Source organism: Oncorhynchus kisutch, linkage group LG1 (assembly GCF_002021735.2).
Source record: "Oncorhynchus kisutch isolate 150728-3 linkage group LG1, Okis_V2, whole genome shotgun sequence".
Classification (NCBI taxonomy): Eukaryota; Metazoa; Chordata; class Actinopteri; order Salmoniformes; family Salmonidae; genus Oncorhynchus; species Oncorhynchus kisutch.
This window is the reverse complement of record NC_034174.2, coordinates 7596759-7618315: the sequence shown is the minus strand read 5'-3', so window position 1 is coordinate 7618315 and position 21557 is coordinate 7596759. Positions and strand designations below refer to the sequence as shown.

The 21557-nt window shown below is 44.5% G+C and overlaps 1 protein-coding gene across 2 annotated transcripts in view; it reads left to right on the top strand.

Annotated features, from left to right (window-relative positions):
• Window positions 1-21314, top strand: part of LOC109880719 (podocalyxin-like protein 2) — a 28525-nt gene extending 7211 nt beyond the window's left edge. Inside the window, exons 2-10 of one of the 2 annotated variants that reach the window (XM_031807398.1) lie at window positions 9121-9261; window positions 9420-9581; window positions 12241-13223; window positions 13982-14056; window positions 16416-16572; window positions 16811-16872; window positions 17019-17198; window positions 18330-18530; window positions 18584-21314. In XM_031807398.1, the coding sequence (XP_031663258.1) occupies window positions 9121-9261; window positions 9420-9581; window positions 12241-13223; window positions 13982-14056; window positions 16416-16572; window positions 16811-16872; window positions 17019-17198; window positions 18330-18530; window positions 18584-18613 (1991 nt within the window). In that variant the 3' untranslated portion in view covers window positions 18614-21314. Of the gene's footprint in view, window positions 1-9120; window positions 9262-9419; window positions 9582-12240; window positions 13224-13981; window positions 14057-16415; window positions 16573-16810; window positions 16873-17018; window positions 17199-18329 lie in introns of both variants that reach the window. The other variant, XM_020472946.2, reaches the window with a different exon arrangement.
• Window positions 21315-21557: the final 243 nt, after the last annotated feature.

Genomic DNA, 21557 nt, shown 5'->3' with positions numbered 1-21557 from the left:
GCCAGGAGTGTGCAAAGCTGTCATCAAGGCAAAGGGTGGCTATTTGAAGAATCTCAAATATAAAATATATTTAGATTTGTTAAACATGTTTTCTTTGGTTCCTACATGATTCCATTTGTGTTATTTCATAGTTTTGATGTCTCCACTATTATTGTACAATGTAGAAAATACTTTAATAAAAATTAAAGAATAACCCTTGAATGAGTAGGTGTTCTAAAACCTTTGACCTGTAGTGTATGTACCCGCGCTTTGGCTAAAGATAATTATGAAGAGTCATACAGTCAATGTCCAGTGTGGTGTGTTGCAGTGATTGAGTGCCCATGTGAAGGGTTACAGTCATCATAATATCTACCCTTAAAGCTCCCTATCTGCCAATGCAGTGCTGCAAAGTCCACTAACCTCTGTCTGCTGCCCATTCTCCTATCATCCTATTGGACAGTATTCTCGGCTGGTTGAATAGCCATTCGTCATGGTTTTGACCCCCATCAGATGTACATCACCCTTCCGATTGGGTAGAAGAAGGAGATAGAAGACGACAGTGGAAGTCCTGAGATAACTCTTCAGAACAATCAGCTATACACCATTGGCTAAAGATGCATATGACTTGGGTTAAAGATGAAGAATCACACAATCAATGTCAAGTCCAATGTGATGCAGTGATTGTGAAGGATGTCCAATGGGATGCAGGGATTGTGAAGGATGTCCAATGGGATGCAGGGATTGTGAAGGATGTCCAATGGGATGCAGGGATTGTGAAGGATGTCCAATGGGATGCAGGGATTGTGAAGGATGTCCAATGGGATGCAGGGATTGTGAAGGATGTGAAGGATGTCCAATGGGATGCAGGGATTGTGAAGGATGTGAATGATGTCCAATGGGATGCAGGGATTGTGAGTGAGTGCACATACAGCAGCATCCTGGAAACTATTGAGAGCAGAGAATAATAGTCTTTAATCAATATATTGACCCCCATGAAGAAGACGACGTTGGAAATCCTGAGATAGAGATAACAAAGTAGCTCACACACACACACACACACACACACACACACACACACACACACACACACACACACACACACACACACACACACACACACACACACACACACACACACACACACACACACACACACACACAAGAATCAAACAGTCAATGCCCAGTGAGTGCAGTGCACATTTGAAGGACGTGGTTCCTTAGGTCCAGACCAGATGGTTAAAACCTCTTGGAGCACTTTAGCGGGATCATTTCCGTCAACATCCGGTGAATTGCAGAGCGCCAAATTCAAATTAAATTACAAAAAATATTACATTTTCATGAAATCCCAAATGCAATATACCAAAACACAGCTTAGCTTGTTGTTAATCCACCTGGCGTGTCAGATAAAAAAAAAAGCTTTACGGTGAAAGCAAACCATGCGATTATGTGAGGACAGCTCTCAGCAGACAAAACATTACAAACAGCTAGCAGCAAAGTAGATTGGTCACAAAAGTCAGAAAAGCAATCAAATTAATCGCTTACCTGATGATCTTCATATTTTTTTGCACTCAAGAGACTTCTAGTTTTACAATAAATGTTTGTTTTGTTCCATAAAGATTATCTTTTATATCCAAAAACCTCCATTTGGTTGGCGCGATTTGTTGAGTAATCCACAGGCTCGTGCAGGTCACGACGGGCAGACGAAAATTCCAAATAGTATCCGTAAAGTTCGTAGAAACATGTCAAACGTTTTTTTATATTCAATCCTCAGGTTGTTTTTACAATAAATAATCGCTAATATTTCAACCGGACGGTAAACTGTTCAATAGAAGAGAGAGAGAAAAGGTCTCGCTCCAGTGGCGCGCGCATGAACAAAGCTAAGGACATCTAGCTATCCACTGACGCGATGTGATCATTCTCGCTCATTTTTCAGAGTAAAAGCCTGAAACTATGTCTAAAGACTGGCCACACCCTGTGTAAGCCATAGGGAAAGGAATCTGGTAGTCCAGCATCAGCAGGACAGTAGTAATAATGTGTGTTTACCTGGTAGTCCAGCATCAGCAGGACAGTAATCAACTGTTCTGCCTTATTATTATTCGACCATGCTGGTCATTTATGAACATTTGAACATCTTGGCCATGTTCTGTTATAATCTCCACCCGGCACAGCCAGAAGAGGACTGGCCACCCCACATGTGCTCTCTCTAATTCTCTCTTTCTTTCTCTCTCTCGGAGGACCTGTGCCCTAGGACCATGCCCCAGGACTACCTGACATGATGACTCCTTGCTGTCCCCAGTCCACCAGGCCGTGCTGCTGCTCCAGTTTCAACTGTTCTGCCTTATTATTATTCGACCATGCTGGTCATTTATGAACATTTGAACATCTTGGCCATGTTCTGTTATAATCTCCACCTGGCACAGCCAGAAGAGCCTGGTTCCTCTCTAGGTTTCTTCCTAGGTTTTGGCCTTTCTAGGGAGTTTTTCCTAGCCACCGTGCTTCTACACCTGCATTGCTTGCTGTTTGAGGTTTTAGGCTGGGTTTCTGTACAGCACTTTGAGATATCAGCTGATGTACGAAGGGCTATATAAATACATTTGATATCTCTTTAAATGGAGGATAGGCTTGCAATGGAACAGAGTAGTTTCAGAAAAACAGCACTTCCTGGTTGGATTTTCCCCAGGTTTTCGCCTGCAATATCAGTTCTGTTATACTCACATACAATATTTTGACAGTTTTGGAAACTATAGAGTGTTTTCTATCCCAATCTGTCAATTATATGCATATTCTAGCTTCTGGGCCTGAGAAATAGGCAGTTTACGTTGGGAACGTTTTTTATCCAAACATCAAAATACTGCCCCCTAGCTTCAAGAGGTTTTAACAACATTGCCCCTTCCAGAGCTCAGCAGGAGAGCAGAGAACCAAATTATTTCCCTGCAAAGGGCTGCTACATAACACAAGGAGCAACAATAGCTACACAGGAAGTTGGCCTGCAACAGAGATATGTCAGGGAAGGAAATCATTGGATTTACTGTGGAATCAATATTTATCACAATCTGGGATCCTCCATAGATCCTGTTCCAAGTCAAATAAACAGTTTTCTGGCATCTGTTTGGCATGATTTATTAGTGTCTTGTTGTTGTTGCTCTTGTTGTTGTTGCTCTTGTTGTTTATTATTATGGTCAGTAGTACTTAGCCTTTCTATCAGTCATGGGTCAATGAAGTGACATTCAAAGTAAAGTTTTGTCTCAGTCCAGGGTGATGTCCAAGTCTTGTCCTTGAAGCTAGATGTAGAATACATATCTCCTAGTCTTGTCCTTGAAGCTAGATGTAGAATACATATCTCCTAGTCTTGTCCTTGAAGCTAGATGTAGAATACATATCTCCTAGTCTTGTCCTTGAAGCTAGATGTAGAATACATATCTCCTAGTCTTGTCCTTGAAGCTAGATGTAGAATACATATCTCCTAGTCTTGTCCTTGAAGCTAGATGTAGAATACATAACTCCTAGTCTTGTCCCTGAAGCTAGATGTAGAATACATACCTCCTAGTCTTGTCCTTGAAGCTAGATGTAGAATACATAACTCCTAGTCTTGTCCCTGAAGCTAGATGTAGAATACATACCTCCTAGTCTTGTCCCTGAAGCTAGATGTAGAATACATATCTCCTAGTCTTGTCCTTGAAGCTAGATGTAGAATACATAACTCCTAGTCTTGTCCTTGAAGCTAGATGTAGAATACATAACTCCTAGTCTTGTCCTTGAAGCTAGATGTAGAATACATAACTCCTAGTCTTGTCCTTGAAGCTAGATGTAGAATACATAACTCCTAGTCTTGTCCTTGAAGCTAGATGTAGAATACATAACTCCTAGTCTTGTCCTTGAAGCTAGATGTAGAATACATAACTCCAAGTCTTGTCCCTGAAGCTAGATGTAGAATACATTATTGCATCAGCCCCTTGGTGAAAAAAGGCCTCTTTTCCAAATGTCAATCTTTTCCCTATGGGCCCTGCTCAATAGTAGTGCACTGTATAGGTAATTGAGGTGTCATTGGGACGTACCCAAGGTTAGACGCAGACAGCCATGTGGAAACTCAGAGAGTACACAACCAGACCAGTACTATAATAGTTGGCCAGTATGTGGTTCAGTGAAACACGTTCCCATGATTCCTTACATTGCCTGAGACCTGCCGGAAGACTTGTGTTAGCTCCCTGAGCTTCAACCTTTAGCTCGGCGCGCTACACACAGCCTCATGGTTGAGACACAGGTTCAAACCCAGTTAGTCACACCAGAAGTTCTGGGGACTCAGAGGAGGATCTTAATTTGATCAGCCTGTTGCAGGATAACTTTCCGGCAATGCAGAAAATGTTAAACGGACGACGCTGGGCCAATTGTGCGCCTCCACATGGGTCGCCTGGTCACGCACGGCTGTGAAACAGTAGTGACGCCTTAAGCACTACAATGGAATGCCTTAGACCACTGCACCACTTGGAAGGCCTATGACTGACCTCTCTATAGAAAGATAAGACTCTCAATAAGATAATAGTGTTCTCTGTTCTGCTCTATGAGTTTGGAAGTTAACCCATATGAATGAATGGAAGTCTGTAGGTAGTTTCGTGCTAACAAATATAAGGGGTTAAATATGTGTCCAAAGAAAATATTTTGTGAGCTTTCTTATATCTCCTAGATATAGGACAGACACTTATTATAAAACCCTCGTTCCTTATGATAGATTTTTGGACTGTCTTTTTTGGCATTTATGAATGTGTTATTTAATGTGTTTCTATGGGCTATAGTAGTAAAGGCGAAATTCAATGGGCTATAGTAGTTTCTATGGGCTATAGTAGTAAAGGCGAAATTCAATGGGCTATAGTAGTTTCTATGTGCTATAGTATTAAAGGCGAAATTCAATGGGCTATAGTAGTTTCTATGGGCTATAGTAGTAAAGGCGAAATTCAATGGGCTATAGTAGTTTCTATGTGCTATAGTATTAAAGGCGAAATTCAATGGGCTATAGTAGTTTCTATGGGCTATAGTAGTAAAGGCGAAATTCAATGGGCTATAGTAGTTTCTATGGGCTATAGTAGTAAAGGCGAAATTCAATGGGCTATAGTAGTTTCTATGGGCTATAGTAGTAAAGGCGAAATTCAATGGGCTATAGTAGTTTCTATGGGCTATAGTAGTAAAGGCGAAATTCAATGGGCTATAGTAGTTTCTATGGGCTATAGTAGTAAAGGCGAAATTCAATGGGCTATAGTAGTTTCTATGGGCTATAGTAGTAAAGGCGAAATTCAATGGGCTATAGTAGTTTCTATGTGCTATAGTAGTTTCTATGGGCTATAGTAGTTTCTATGGGCTATAGTAGTTTCTATGGGCTATAGTAGTTTCTATGGGCTATAGTAGTTTCTATGGGCTATAGTAGTTTCAATGGGCTATAGTAGTTTCTATGTGCTATAGTAGTTTCTATGGGCTATAGTAGTTTCTATGGGCTATAGTAGTTTCTATGGGCTATAGTAGTTTCTATGGGCTATAGTAGTTTCTATGGGCTATAGTAGTTTCTATGGGCTATAGTAGTTTCTATGGGCTATAGTAGTTTCTATGGGCTATAGTAGTTTCTATGGGCTATAGTAGTTTCTATGGGCTATAGTAGTTTCTATGGGCTATAGTAGTTTCTATGGGCTATAGTAGTTTCTATGGGTATAGTAGTTTCTATGGGCTTATAGTAGTTTCTATGGGCTATAGTAGTTTCTATGGGCTATAGTAGTTTCTATGGGCTATAGTAGTTTCTATGGGCTATAGTAGTTTCTATGGGCTATAGTAGTTTCTATGGGCTATAGTAGTTTCTATGGGCTATAGTAGTTTCTATGGGCTATAGTAGTTTCTATGGGCTATAGTAGTTTCTATGGGCTATAGTAGTTTCTATGGGCTATAGTAGTTTCTATGGGCTATAGTAGTTTCTATGGGCTATAGTAGTTTCTATGGGCTATAGTAGTTTCTATGGGCTATAGTAGTTTCTATGGGCTATAGTAGTTTCTATGGGCTATAGTAGTTTCTATGGGCTATAGTAGTTTCTATGGGCTATAGTAGTTTCTATGGGCTATAGTAGTTTCTATGGGCTATAGTAGTTTCTATGGGCTATAGTAGTTTCTATGTGCTATAGTAGTTTCTATGGGCTATAGTAGTTTCTATGGGCTATAGTAGTTTCTATGGGCTATAGTAGTTTCTATGGGCTATAGTAGTTTCTATGGGCTATAGTAGTTTCTATGTGCTATAGTAGTTTCTATGGGCTATAGTAGTTTCTATGGGCTATAGTAGTTTCTATGGGCTATAGTAGTTTCTATGGGCTATAGTAGTTTCTATGGGCTATAGTAGTTTCTATGGGCTATAGTAGTTTCTATGGGCTATAGTAGTTTCTATGGGCTATAGTAGTTTCTATGGGCTATAGTAGTTTCTATGGGCTATAGTAGTTTCAATGGGCTATAGTAGTTTCTATGGGCTATAGTAGTTTCTTTGGGCTATAGTAGTTTATATGGGCTATAGTAGTTTCAATGGGCTATAGTAGTTTCTATGGGCTATAGTAGTTTCTATGGGCTATAGTAGTTTCTATGGGCTATAGTAGTTTCTATGTGCTATAGTAGTTTCTATGGGCTATAGTAGTTTCTATGGGCTATAGTAGTTTCTATGGGCTATAGTAGTTTCTATGGGCTATAGTAGTTTCTATGGGCTATAGTAGTTTCTATGTGCTATAGTAGTTTCTATGTGCTATAGTAGTTTCTATGGGCTATAGTAGTAAAGGCGAAATTCAATATATTATCAAATAATTGTTTTATAATTTTTTTATAGCTAAAGGCCTAAAATTCCTAATCAAAATAGCTAAATGATTAATGGTATGACCATCTGAAAACAATTCCATTTGTTAGCTTATCGAGGTTAAAAGGCTTCTGAAGTTTATAATTTCCCCTTTGAAGGGGCCAGTGGCCCCAAACAACAGAGATGTGTTTGTAGAGCCGACAGATAGACAGAGCCAACCCAGGAAGAGAACAGAGATGTGTTTGAAGAGTTGACAGACAGACAGAGCCAACCCAGGAAGAGAACAGGGATGTGTTTGTAGAGCTGACAGAAAGACAGAGCCAACCCAGGAAGAGAACAGAGATGTGTTTGTAGAGCCGACAGACAGACAGACACCAGGAAGAGAACAAATATGTGTTTGTAGAGCTGACAGACAGACAGAACCAACCCAGGAAGAGAACAGAGATGTGTTTGTAGAGCTGACAGACAGAGAGCCACACCAGGAAGAGAACAGGGATGTGTTTGTAGAGCCGACAGACAGAACCAACCCAGGAAGAGAACAGGGATGTGTTTGTAGAGCTGACAGAAAGACAAATGAGCCACACCAGGAAGAGAACAGAGATGTGTATGAGTTTGAATCAGTGATAGAAGCCATGCCAGCTGTAAAGGCGTGTCCTTATCTAACGACAAGCCTCTGTGACTCTGCATAAAGAAAGCCACAGCCTGGAAAGTGTGTTTTGGGAATAAGGAATAGCCTAAACCTCTGTCTTGGTGATGCTTTCTGCCATGTAGCTATGACCTCACTGTCCTGGTCAAAGAGGAGCCAGACTTACTTATCTACAGTAACTGCAAGGCTCTATGACTCAGCATTTAGAAAGCCATGGCTAGGATGGGAAATGTATTTTGAGAACAAGGAATACATCTCAGTCTTCTTGTCATGTGGTTGGTGATGGAGCCACAGGGGAGCTTAGCCCAGTGTGAGCTTAGCCCAGTGTGAGCTTAACCCAGTGTGAGCTCAGCCCAGTGTGAGCTCATAGTTCAACATGTTCAAACAGTGTGGATATTAAGCTGATTGGACTCTAGACTGTATTAAGCCATTTGTGGTTAAAACTGGGACCAGACAGGAGCACGTTCCTTAACAGGTCAAAGACTGACAGGTGTCACTCAAGTGCTTAGTAACTTAATATCCATCTGTCACATGCATTACCTGCTTTTAGTAATTTTACATGCACTTCTGTAAGTTGCTCTGGATAAGAGTGCATGTATACATTTTCACATACTGGTCCTCTGTGGGAATCGAACCCACAACATTGACGATACAAGTGCCATGCTCTACCAACTGAGCCACACGGGACCACACGCAGACCCCATTAAGACAACTCAATTTAACAATATGGAAAAACACAGAGAAAAAGACTACACATTTAGAGTATTACCTTCTATTTCAAGTCAAATCGAACCAAACTTTATTTGCTACAGGCGCCGAATACAACAAGTGTAGACTTTAGTGAAATGCTTACTTACAAGCCCTTAACCAACATTGCAGTTCAAGAAGAAGAAAGTGACTATATATAGGTAACAAACAAACAAATAGCGAGTAGCAGCAGTGTACAAGAGGGGGGGGGGGGGTCAATGTAAATTGTCCGGTGGTGATTTGTATGAATTGTTCAGCAGTCTAATGGCTTGGGGGTAGAATCTGTTGAGGAGCCTTTTGGTCCTAGACTTGGGGCTCCGGTACCGCTTGCCTTGTGGTAGCAGGAATAACAGTCTATAACTTGGGTGACTGGAGTCTCTATTTATAAGGATATCTTATTTCAGTAATGCTTTATTTCACAGCCCGACGTAAGCTGGTACCTAGTAAGGATACCTAGTAATGGATGGAAATCTCTCTGTCTCTCTCTCTCTCTCTTTTCTTCTCTCTCTCTCTCTCTCTCTCTCTCTCTCTCTCTTTCCTTCTCTCTCTTTTCTTCTCTCTCTCTCTCTCTCTCTCTCTCTCTCTCTCTCTCTCTCTCTCTCTTTCCTTCTCTCTCTTTTCTTCTCTCTCTCTCTCTCTTTCCTTCCCTCTCTTTTCTTCTCTCTCTCTCTCTTTCTTTCTTTCCTTCTCTCTTTCCTTCCTTTCCTCTTTCTTTCCTTCTCTCTCTCTCTTTTCTTTCCTTCTCTCTCTCTCTCTCTCTCTCTCTCTCTCTCTCTCTCTCTCTCTCTTTCTTTCCTTCTCTCTTTCTTTCCTTCTCTCTCTCTCTTTCATTCCTTCTCTCTTTCCCTCCTTTCCTATTTCTTTCCTTCCTTTCCTCCTCTCTTTCCTTCCTTTCCTCCTCTCTTTCCTTCCTTTCCTATTTCTTTCCTTCTCTCTCTTTTCAGGCTCCACACTGTTTTTCCTACTGCCATGTGATGCCCTGCTGAGTGATGGACCACCCACCTTGCTATCCACCTCCCAGCCCTCTCCTCTGTCCCTCATGGACCTGGACCAAGATGTGGAGGAGCAGCCGGAGAGGATGACCGGTACATTAGAGTAGTGGTTCAAATCCTATGCCCGACAGGAAAATCTATTGGGGGCATAGTCCTAGCATCATTATCCTAGAGCAAGGCATTTAATCCCCAAAATACTCCAAGGAGTGTTTGTGGACAATAAAGTAAATAAGTATTCTTCTTCTCTGTAGTTCCAGGCAGCCCCACCACAGTACCAGGCCTAACCTCCCAGGGACAGGAGTCCTCGGGGTTATTCAATGATGACAACAAGCCTCTGCAGTCCTCTGTTCATCTCTGGGATGATGTCAGAGACCAAGTCAACGTCACTGGTCTAGACAGGAAGTCCCTCAGAGGTACGTAGACTATGTATATGACAGTGGTATGTCCTTCCTGTCTGACATCAGAGTTCCCCTGCTGTATCTTGTCCACTCTTTTGTGAGAAGAGGACAGGGATGATCTCAGAGTGAATATATGGCAGCAAGTAATATGTCCCAAACAGCAGCACTAGATGCTCACCACCACTCACACTATATAAGTTAATATGATATTGCTGAGATGGGTGTATTTATTCCCAGAACTGTTTATTGTGGTGGGCTGGGTACAGGCTGGGTACAGGCTGGGTACAGGCTAGGTACAGGCTGGGTACAGGCTGGGTACAGGCTGGGTACAGGCTGGGTACAGGCTAGGTACAGGCTAGGTAAAGGCTGGGTACTGTAGAATTGTTTTACATTATGTCTGCACTGAGAGAAAGTTGAGTTGAGTATGAATCCTTGAGTTGAGTATGATTCCTTGAGTTGAGTTGAGTATGATTCCTTGAGTTGAGTTGAGTATGATTCCTTGATTCCTTGAGTTGAGTTGAGTATGATTCCTTGAGTTGAGTTGAGTATGATTCCTTGAGTTGAGTTGAGTATGATTCCTTGAGTTGAGTTGAGTATGATTCCTTGAGTAGAGGACAGTAGAGTAGAGGACAGTAGAGTAGAGGACAGTACAGTAGAGGACAGGACAGTACAGTAGAGGACAGTACAGTAGAGGACTATCCAAGAAACTCTCGACCCGCTCCACTACAGCCCCGTCAATGTTAATGGGGGCCTGTTCGGCCCGCCTTTTTCCTGTGGTCCACGATCAGCTCCTTTGTCTTGCTCACATTGGCGGAGAGGTTGTTGTCCTGGCACCATACTGCCAGTTCTCTGACCTCCTCCCTTTAGGCCATCTCATAGTTATCGGTGATCAGGCCTACCACTGTTGTGTCGTCAGAAAACTTAATGATGGTGTTGGAGTCGTGTTTGGCCATGCAGTCGTGGGTAAACAGGGAATACAGGAAGGGACTAAGTACACACCCCTGAGGGGCCCCAGTGTTAAGGATCAGCATGGCAGACGTGTTGTTGCCAACTCTTACCACCTGGGGTCGGCCCGTCAGGAAGTCAAGGATCCCGTTGACGAGGGGAAGTGTTTAGTCCCAGGGTTCTTAGCTTAGTGATGAGCTTTGAGGGTACTTGAACGCTGAGCTGTAGTCGATGAACAGCATTCTCACATAGGTGTTCCTTTTGTCCAGGTGAGAAAGGACAGTGTGGAGTGCGATTGAGATTGTCTCATCTGTGGATCTGTTGAAGCGGTATGCGAATTGGAGTGGGTCTAGGGTGTCCGGGTGGATGCTGTAGATGTGAGCCATGACCAACCATGGCTACTGATGTGAATACCACGGGGCAGTAATCATTTAGGCAGGTTACCTTCGCTTCCTTGGGCACAAGGACTATGGTGGTCTGCTTGAAACATGTAGGTATTGCAGACTCGGTCAGGGAGAGGTTGAAAATGTCAGTGAAGACACTTGACAGTTGGACCCGCGCATGCTTTGAGTACACGTCCTGGTAATCCGTCTGGCCCCGCGGCTTTGTGAATGTTGACCTGTTTCAAGGTTTTGTTCACATCGGCTACCGAGAGTGTTTTCACACAGTCATCCAGAACAGCTGGTGCTGTCGTGCATGAATCAGTGTTGCTTGCCTCGGTGCGAGCATAAAAGGTATTTAGCTCGTCTGGTAGGCTCGCGTCACTGGCCAGCTCGCGTCTGGGTTTCCCTTTCTAGTCCGTAATAGTTTTCAAGCCCTGCCACATCCGACGAGCATCAGAGCCGGTGTAGTAGGATTCAATCTTAATCCTGTATTGATGCTTTGCTTGTTTGATGGTTTGTCTGAGGGCATAGCGGGATTTCTTATAAGCGTCCGGATTAGTCTCCCGCTCTTTGAAAGCAGCAGCTCTAGTCTCTAGCTCGATACGGATGTTGCCTGTAATCCATGGCTTCTGGTTGGGATATGTACGTACGGTCACTGTGGAGACGACGTCATCGATGCACTTATTGATGAAGCCGATGACTGAATAATAGTCCTATCAGTCAATAACAGGAGACAGCACCTTAGGCTGCTGCCCTATATACATTGACTTGAAATCACTAGTCACTTTAATAATGTTTACATACATGCTTTACTCATCTCATATGTATTTACTGTATTCTACACTATTCTACTGTATCTTTGTCTATGCCGCTCTGACATTGCTCGTCCATAAATGTATATATTCTTAATTCCATTCCTTTACTTAGATTTGTGTGTATTGGGTATATGTTGTGAAATTGTTAGATATTACTGCACTGTCGAAACACAAGCATTTCGTTACACCCGCAATAACATCTGCAAAACACGTGTAGGTGACCAATAAAAATGGATTTGATTTATGTCCGGGAAATCAGTTCTATATGAACATCATATTTCAGTGTGACTGTATTGGGGGGGAGGGTGCCTCCCAGTCTATTGTAAATCAAGCAACACTAGGGATTTACTGTCTGTTTGTGTTGTGGATAATACATCTGTCCCAGTCACACATATTTCACAACACAGAGTTAAAGGAGCGTTCCTGAGTTCATTATAATAAATCATAGGTTATGACTGTGTGTACTGGTAAATACCAGGTCATCTCTGTACTGTAAAGTCAAGTACTACCATTTCTTCTTGTTCGTCTCAGGTTACAGTCAGACCCTCTCCCAGACCTCCACCTCTCCTATGGAGGAACCCAGACAGGGAAATCGCACCTCTCCCTTCAAGGATGTGGTGGAGAGGCAGGAGCGGGAGCTATGGGAGATGGAGAGAGAGTCCAGTGGCCTCCCCCTGGAGGCTGGCTACGGCCAGAACCAGAGCCTGCCTACCACCACCTCCAACACCCCCACATCCAACACCACCACCACCCCCACCTCCAACACCCCCACCTCCAACACCACCACCTCCAACACCCCCACCACCCCTGAGGCTGACCTTCTGGTTCCTGTAGACTCAACCACCTTAGACCCACAATATGTCCCAGTGTACGGGGGTTCACAATCAACTCCTGAAGACACAGTGGAGGTAGAGGTAGCAGATGATGAGAAGGAGAGGGAGAGTTCCACCCCTGAGCCTGATGCCTCCACCTCCAGACCAACCCTCCCAGAGGTGGGTGTCTTCCCCAGCCTCGGGCCTCTCCAGTCGGACAACACCCATACAGAAGACCAGGAGGAGGAGGAGGAAGAGGAGAGGGAGAGTTCCACCCCTGAGCCTGATGCCTCCACCTCCAGACCAACCCTCCCAGAGGTGGGTGTCTTCCCCAGCCTTGGGCCTCTCCAGTCGGACAACACCCATACAGAAGACCAGGAGGAGGAAGAGGAAGAGGAGGCAGTGGTCCCTGGAAGACCTAGGAGTGACTCGGGAAGAGCAGGGAGAGGAGGGGACATCTCTCCCCTGACCACAGCCCCCTTGGCGTCTCTGGCGCCCACGGTCGACGTCACGGAGGATTCAGCGGTCCGTCTGGAGGACGAGGAGATGTTCGCTGGGAAGGAGATCCAGGAGAAGAAGAGGAGGCAGGAGGAGGAAAAGAAGCATGATGAGGAGGAGCAGGAGATCAGGCATGGAGGAAAAGAGCTGTTAACAGAGGCAGAGCTCCTCCGTGGTGCACACTTCTCACAGGAGATACAGCAGGTTCAGTAGTATGTCTAATCTATAATGTAGTAGTGGAGGAGGTGGTTCAGTAGTATGTCTAATCTATAATGTAGTGGAGGAGGAGGTGGTTCAGTAGTATGTCTAATCTATAATGTAGTAGAGGAGGTGGTTCAGTAGTATGTCTAATCTATAATGTATCTGAGGTGGTTCAGTAGTATGTCTAATCTCTAATGTAGTAGAGGAGGTGGTTCAGTAGTATGTCTAATCTATAATGTAGTGGAGGAGATGGTTCAGTAGTATGTCTAATCTATAATGTAGTAGAGGAGGTGGTTCAGTAGTATGTCTAATCTATAATGTATCTGAGGTGGTTCAGTAGTATGTCTAATCTATAATGTAGCGGAGGAGGTGGTTCAGTAGTATGTCTAATCTATAATGTATCTGAGGTGGTTCAGTAGTATGTCTAATCTATAATGTAGTGGAGGAGGTGGTTCAGTAGTATTTCTAATCTATAATGTAGTAGAGGAGATGGTTCAGTAGTATGTCTAATCTATAAAGTAGTGGAGGAGGTGGTTCAGTAAACTATGATCCTATGAGGAGTAGCCTTTCCTTGAAGACTTGTTAGCCCCCTGAGGTAATGACCTAACTTCAGTTCCGCGTTCTTGTGGCACACAGGAGACTGGTTTGAACCCACACTATGGTACTGTGTATCACTCAGCCCCATATATTTTGACGTTTTTGATTGGTTTGCCAGCCTCTTACTAACTCCCTTTCACCTCCTCTCTTAATGTAACCACCAGGTGATCTGTGTGGACTGGAGCGATCTGGCTGGGAAGGGGTACGTCATCCTCAACATGTCAGACAACGTTGACTGTGTGAGTAACCACATCGTAAACATATTTTAGGACCGTAATATTGCAGCACTGTAATTGCTGATGTTTCTTAGAATCGTTCGTTGGGAAAAGTTCTGATTTCTTACATTTGTAATTGAATCAACAGGGCATGATGGGAAGCCATTAGATAGTATCCTGGTTAAACCAGCCTGAACACTTGTGTAACTATAGTGAGTGTAGCGTACAGTCTGGTCTAACCAGGCTATAGATCCAGACAGCTCCATTGTTGCCCTTCACTGTGAGACAACCAGGAGCCCTTTCATTGTGAGACAACCAGGAGCCCTTTCACGGTGAGGCAACCCAGGAGCCCTTTCACGGTGAGGCAACCCAGGAGCCCTTTCACGGTGAGGCAACCCAGGAGCCCTTTCACTGTGAGGCAACCCAGGAGCCCTTTCACTGTGAGGCAACCCAGGAGCCCTTTCACTGTGAGGCAACCCAGGAGCCCTTTCACTGTGAGGCAACCCAGGAGCCCTTTCACTGTGAGGCAACCCAGGAGCCCTTCACTGTGAGGCAACCCAGGAGCCCTTTCACTGTGAGGCAACCCAGGAGCCCTTTCACTGTGAGGCAACCCAGGAGCCCTTTCACTGTGAGGCAACCCAGGAGCCCTTTCACTGTGAGGCAACCCAGGAGCCCTTTCACTGTGAGACAACCCAGGAGCCCTTTCACTGTGAGACAACCCAGGAGCCCTTTCACTGTGAGACAACCAGGAGCCCTTTCACTGTGAGACAACCAGGACCCCTTTCACTGTGAGGAAACCAGGAGCCCTTTCACTGTAAGACAACCAGGAGCCTTTTCACTGTGAGATAACCAGGAGCCCTTTCACTGTGAGACAACCAGGAGCCCTTTCACTGTGAGGAAACCAGGAGCCCTTTCACTGTGAGACAACCAGGAGCCCTTTCACTGTGAGACAACCAGGAGCCCTTTCTTTCCTCTGACAGTCGGTTTACAACATTCTCCTCACCCCCTCCTCTCCACCCTCCCCCCTCACCCCCTCCTCTCCCCCCTCACCCTCACCCCCTCCTTTCCACCCTCCACCCTCACCCCCTCCTCTCCACCCTCACCCCCTCCTCTTCCCCCTCACCCTCACCCCCTCACCCCCCTCCCCTACACCCCCTCCTTTCCACCCTCACCCTCACCCCCTCCTTTCCACCCTACACCCTCACCCCCTCCTTTCCACCCTCCACCCTCACCCCCTCCTCTCCACCCTCCACCCTCACCCTCTCCTCTCCACCCCCCCACCCTCAACCCCTCACCCCCCTCCCCTACACCCCCCCCCCTCTCCCCCCTCACCCCTCTCCATCCCCCACCCCCATCCATCTCATCCCCCCTCACCCCTCTCCATCCCCCACCCCCATCCATCTCATCCCCCCTCCTCTCCATCCCCCACCCCCATCCATCTCATCCCCCCTCCTCTCCATCCCCCACCCCCATCCATCTCATCCCCCCTCCTCTCCATCCCCCACCCCCATCCATCTCATCCCCCCTCCTCTCCACCCTCCACCCTCACCCTCTCCTCTCCACCCCCCCACCCTCAACCCCTCACCCCCCTCCCCTACACCCCCCCCCCTCCTCTCCCCCCTCACCCCTCTCCATCCCCCACCCCCATCCATCTAATCCCCCCTCCTCTCCATCCCCCCCCCCCTCCTCTCCCCCCTCACCCCTCTCCATCCCCCACCCCCATCCATCTCATCCCCCCTCCTCTCCATCCCCCACCCCCATCCATCTCATCCCCCCTCCTCTCCACCCCCACCCCCCCCCCCTCCTCTCCATCCTCTTTTGTCTGTACTATATTTCCGCTGTGTCGGACCCCAGTAAGACCAGCTGTTGCCATTGGAGTCGGCTAATGGGGATCCTAATACATCTAAATCAAATCCTCTCCATCCCCCAAGAGTCCTTCGTCACCATGGAAACAACAGAAAGCCGTGCAATTATAATCAATGTGACCTTTTTGGTTGTCACGCCAACCGCTACAGAGTAATCACAAGTACCCAGCAGGGAGGAAGACAGAAACGCTCCGATCCACAAAACAGCAGCGCATCAAAGGAGTATGATTAGTTCAACGGCATAGTTGGCAGGCAGATTTATTCCGTACAGCATGAGTCATCACCACACAACCTTCTCTTTTTTTCCCCACAGAATACCATTTTGTATGTTAAACAGTTGCATATCTTGTACGTCTGTTTGTTTCTACCTTATCCTCTTGTCCTTGTTTCAGCTGGATCCTCTATACAACTAACTACAGCACAAACCAAATCGATCTGACAACAACCAGGTCACCTGATGCCCCTTTTTATTTTTTTCACCGTTAACCTCTGACCTCTCCTGTTGTGTTTATGTTCAGGATGAGTTCCGTGTGGAGAGTGGAGACCGGCTCTTGGAGCTGCTAGAGACAACGTTCTCTAGGAAGATGAACAGTCCTCAGGGCTCCTGGCTCATCTCTCTCTCTAAACCCACCAGACAGGACCACCAGCTGCTCGTCACGCTGACCAACGAACACGGTACCAGATACATCAGAGAGCTGGGGTCCAGAGAGCTGGGGCCCACTTTCTCATTGCAGTCAAGCTCTCAAACCTAGGTTTCATAGAAATACTGTGAAATATGTGATCCCGAGCCAAACTTCGTCAAATGACATGAAGATATACACGTAGATGTCTCCCAACACTGTATTCTCATGCGGGTGCTCACTCGCGTGTTATTTAGTAACATTTGTTTGTGTGATTTCTGACTGTCTTGTAGGAGTTATTGCCACCAAGGATATGTTGTCAATGTTAGGCGAAATCAGGAGAGGTTTACACGAGGTAAGATCCTTCTGTTTCTATGTAAGGTTGTAATTTGATCCTTCTGACTTTGTGTAAGGTTGTAAATGGGTCGGCCTGGTCTCCGTCCGAAGTATAAACTGATTCTGTCTGAATGAAACTGAACTGTTCAGTGTGATTGGTTCCAGATTGGTATCCAGAACTACAGCAGCGCTAACACCTGTCACTCCAGGCCCAGTCAGACTCGTAGTGACTACGGGAAGTTGTTCGTGGTCCTGGTGATCATAGGTTCTGTTTGTGTGGTCATCATCGCGTCTGGTCTCATCTATATCTTCTGGCAGAGACGCCTGCCTAAGATCAAGACTATGGTAGGTGTAGATTTACTGTAGATTTACTTACTGTATATTTACTTACTGTATATTTACTTACTGTAGATTTACTTACTGTAGATTTACTTACTGTAGATTTACTTACTGTAGATTTACTGTAGATTTAATGTAGATTTACTGTAAAGCACTTTGTGACAATGTTGTTGTAAAAAAAAGGGCTAAATGAATAACATTGAATTGATTGATTCATTGATTGATAAATGGTATTGATTGATTGATTGTTATTATTTGATAAATGGTATTGATTGGTTGTTATTATTTGATGAATGGTATTGATTGATTGATTCATTGATTGATAAATGGTATTGATTGATTGATTGATTGATAAATGATATTGATTGATTGATTGATTGATACATGGTATTGATTGATTGATACATGGTATTGATTGATTGATTGATACATTGTATTGATTCATTGATTGATAAATGGTATTGATTGATTCATTGATTGATAAATGTTATTGATTGATTGATAGATAAATGGTATTGATTGATAAATGGTATTGATTAATTAATTCATTGATTGATTGATACATGGTATTGATTGATTCATTGATTGATAAATTGTATTGATTGATTGATAAATGGTATTGATTGATAAATGGTATTGATTGATTCATTCATTGATTGATCAATAGCTTTATGACTGTATGGATGAATTATGATGGTGCGTACGGACTCAGGAGAGGTGAAGGTCGAGAGCCATGTGTCCTCCGAAACACAACCCTGCCAAGCCGCACTGCTTCTTGACACAATGCCCACTTAACCCGGAAGCCAGCCGCACCTATGTGTCGGAGGAAACACTGTACACCTGGTGACCGTATCAGTGTGCACTGCGCCCGGCCCGCCACAGGAGTCGCTAGTGCCGGCCAAACCCTCCCCTACCCGGACGACCTGGGCCAATTGTGTGCCGCCCCATGGGTCTCCTGGTCGCGGCTGGCTGTGACAGAGCCTGGACTCGAACCCAGATTCTCTAGTGGCACAGCTAGCACTGCGATGCAGTGCCTTAGACCACTGTGCCACTCGGGAGGCCCACGCTCAATTATTTCAAACGTTATGTTTTGATTATGTAAAAACTTCTCCTCTTTCTTCTCCTTTCCCTCCCAAGACTCGAGGCGAGGAATTCCATTTTGTGGAGAACGGCTGCCATGACAACCCTACCCTGGATGTGACGAGTGACGGGGGGGGGCAGCCAGAGATACAGGAGAAGAAACATCGCCACGCCAACGGACTGACGGCTGGGTCTGTGGGGGAGGGAGGGAGTAGTGGCTGGCAGGTCCTGGTCAACAAACCTGGAGTGAAGGAAGAGGATAATATGGAAGAGGATACACACCTTTAGTAGAGAGAAGAAGAGTGGAAGAGGATAATATGGAAGAGGATACACACCTTTAGTAGAGAGAAGAAGAGTGGAAGAGGATAATATGGAAGAGGATACACACCTTTAGTAGAGAGAAGAAGAGTGGAAGAGGATAATATGGAAGAGGATACACACCTTTAGTAGAGAGAAGAAGAGTGGAAGAGGATACTATGGAAGAGGATACACACCTTTAGTAGAGAGAAGAAGAGTGGAAGAGGATAATATGGAAGAGGATACACACCTTTAGTAGAGAGAAGAAGAGTGGAAGAGGATAATATGGAAGAGGATACACACCTTTAGTAGAGAGAAGAAGAGTGGAAGAGGAGAAGGTAGCCTGGATCCAGATCTGTTTGTGCTGTCTTGCCAACTTCTATGGTCACTGTCACATTTGGCGTGGCAAGACAGCACAACCAGATCTGGGAGTCGGACTAGGCTAGAAAAGAGAACTCATGATGAAGACGCAAAACATCAGTGTTGTGAAACTTGTGAATGCATTGGCTGTCAAATTATACAGAGCAAAAATATAAACGCAACATGTAAAGTGTTGGTCCCATGTTTCATGAGCTGAAATAAAAAGATCCCAGAAATGTTCCATATGCACAAAAAGCTGATTTACCTTCAATTTTGTGCACAAATTTGTTTATAGTCCTGCTAGTGATCATTTCTCCTTTGCCAAAATAATCCATCCACCTGACAGGTGTGGCATATCAAGAAGCTGATTAAACAGCATGAAATCAGCATTAGATCATTAAACAGGTGCAGCTTGTGCTGTGGACAATAAAATGCCACTCTAAACCAGAGCTCTTGCCAGAGAATTGAATGTTCATTTCTCTACCATAAGCCACCGTCAATGTCGTTTTAGAGAATTTGTCAGAATGTCCAATCGGCCTCACAACCGCAGACCACGTGTAACCACGCCAGCCCAGGACCTCCACATCCGGCTTCTTCACCTGCGGGATCGTCTGAGACCAGCCCCCCGGACAGCTGATGAAACTGAGGACTATTTCTGTCTGTAATAAAGCCCTTTTGTGAGGAAAAACTCAATCTTATTGGCTGGGCCTTGCTCCCCAGTGGGTGGGCCTATGCTCTTCTAGGCCCACCCATGGCTCTGCCCCTGCCCAGTCATGTGAAATCCATAGATTAGGGTCTAACGAATTCATTTGAAATGACCGATTTCCTCATATGAACTGTAACTCAGTAAAATCGTTGAAATTGTTGCATGTTGCGTTTATATATATATATTTTCTGTGTTCAGTACAGAAAGACAAAGTATAGTAATCAGAAGTCACTTAAACAACTTATTAAAGCTACTTAGACGTTTTATCAATTGACTATGATTATATGATATGGACTTGATCATCTACTCTGCTTTCCTTTGGCTGTCGACTAAGCATGATTCACATCTATTACTTAACACTGTACAGCTACAGGGACTTTTCAGCAAAATGAAACATTGATATTGAAGCGAACAGAGGCATTATCCCTCTGTTACGTGTATAAATGTTCGTAGTTGAACTACTGAAGTTATTAGAATATTGCATTTTAGTTTAACATGTTTGAATGCAGAGTTAACCGCTTTGTGCTATTCTTTAATTATGTAAAGTTGGAATGCCATCTCTGTATCTGATCTGTTCACACTGATCGTAGGTCAAAGTCAAACAATCATTTGGAAGCATCCATTATACCCAGCCTCCTTACAATCAAGACTGAGTTAGCCAAATATCTAGCTTGGTTGCCTGATCTGAATGCTTTAGCAAGTCATCTCTGGCTGCTGTGGCACGGTAACAAACAAGGGATTGGCTAAAGCACAATCACCTCTGGTAACCAGGCTGCAAAACAACAGAGGCTGTCATGGTAACAAACAAGAGATTGGCTAAAACACAATCACCTCTGGTAACCAGGCTGCAAAACAACAGAGGCTGTCATGGTAACAAACAAGGGATTGGCTAAAACACAATCACCTCTGGGAACCAGGCTGCAAAACAACTGAGGCTGTCATGGTAACAAACAAGGGATTGGCTAAAACACAATCACCTATGGTAACCAGGCTGCAAAACAACTGAGGCTGTCATGGTAACAAACAAGGGATTGGCTAAAGCACAATCACCTCTGGTAACCAGGCTGCAAAACAACTGAGGCTGTCATGGTAACAAACAAGGGATTGGCTAAAGCACAATCACCTCTGGTAACCAGGCTGCAAAACAACTGAGGCTGTCATGGTAACAAACAAGGGATTGGCTAAAGCACAATCACCTCTGGTAACCAGGCTGCAAAACAACTGAGGCTGTCATGGTAACAAACAAGGGATTGGCTAAAGCACAATCACCTCTGGTAACCAGGCTGCAAAACAACTGAGGCTGTCATGGTAACAAACAAGGGATTGGCTAAAACACAATCACCTCTGGTAACCAGGTTGCAAAACAACTGAGGCTGTCATGGTAACAAACAAGGGATTGGCTAAAGCACAATCACCTCTGGTAACCAGGTTGCAAAACAGAGGCTGGCCATATTTATGATGCTTCCCTTTGATAACCCCCCCTACAATTTTATAAATATATATATTCATTTATCATAAGCACAGCGAATAATGTTTTGGGCTCTTTACTGTAGATGGCATGTAAATATGAATGTAATGTCATGCTGCTAGTATTTCTGCTGAGGCCCTGAAGCTAATGACATACTGTGGTTTAAATATATCTTCTCTGCCTTGACAGTATTGTCTCTGCATCAAAATGGTGGGATATGTGTTTTTGTTTTTATTCCGTCCGCAGTCAGCTATAGAGCTCAGATCTTTTTGAGAGAAATCAATAGCACCAAGATGGTTCACATCTCTCATAGCGTACACTGTGCTTAGCCGAGGAGTGTTAGAAACGCTTAAATCCGTAAATACAAGCTAAAAGTGTGTGTGTGTGTGTGTGTGTGTGTGTGTGTGTGTGTGTGTGTGTGTGTGTGTGTGTGTGTGTGTGTGTGTGTGTGTGT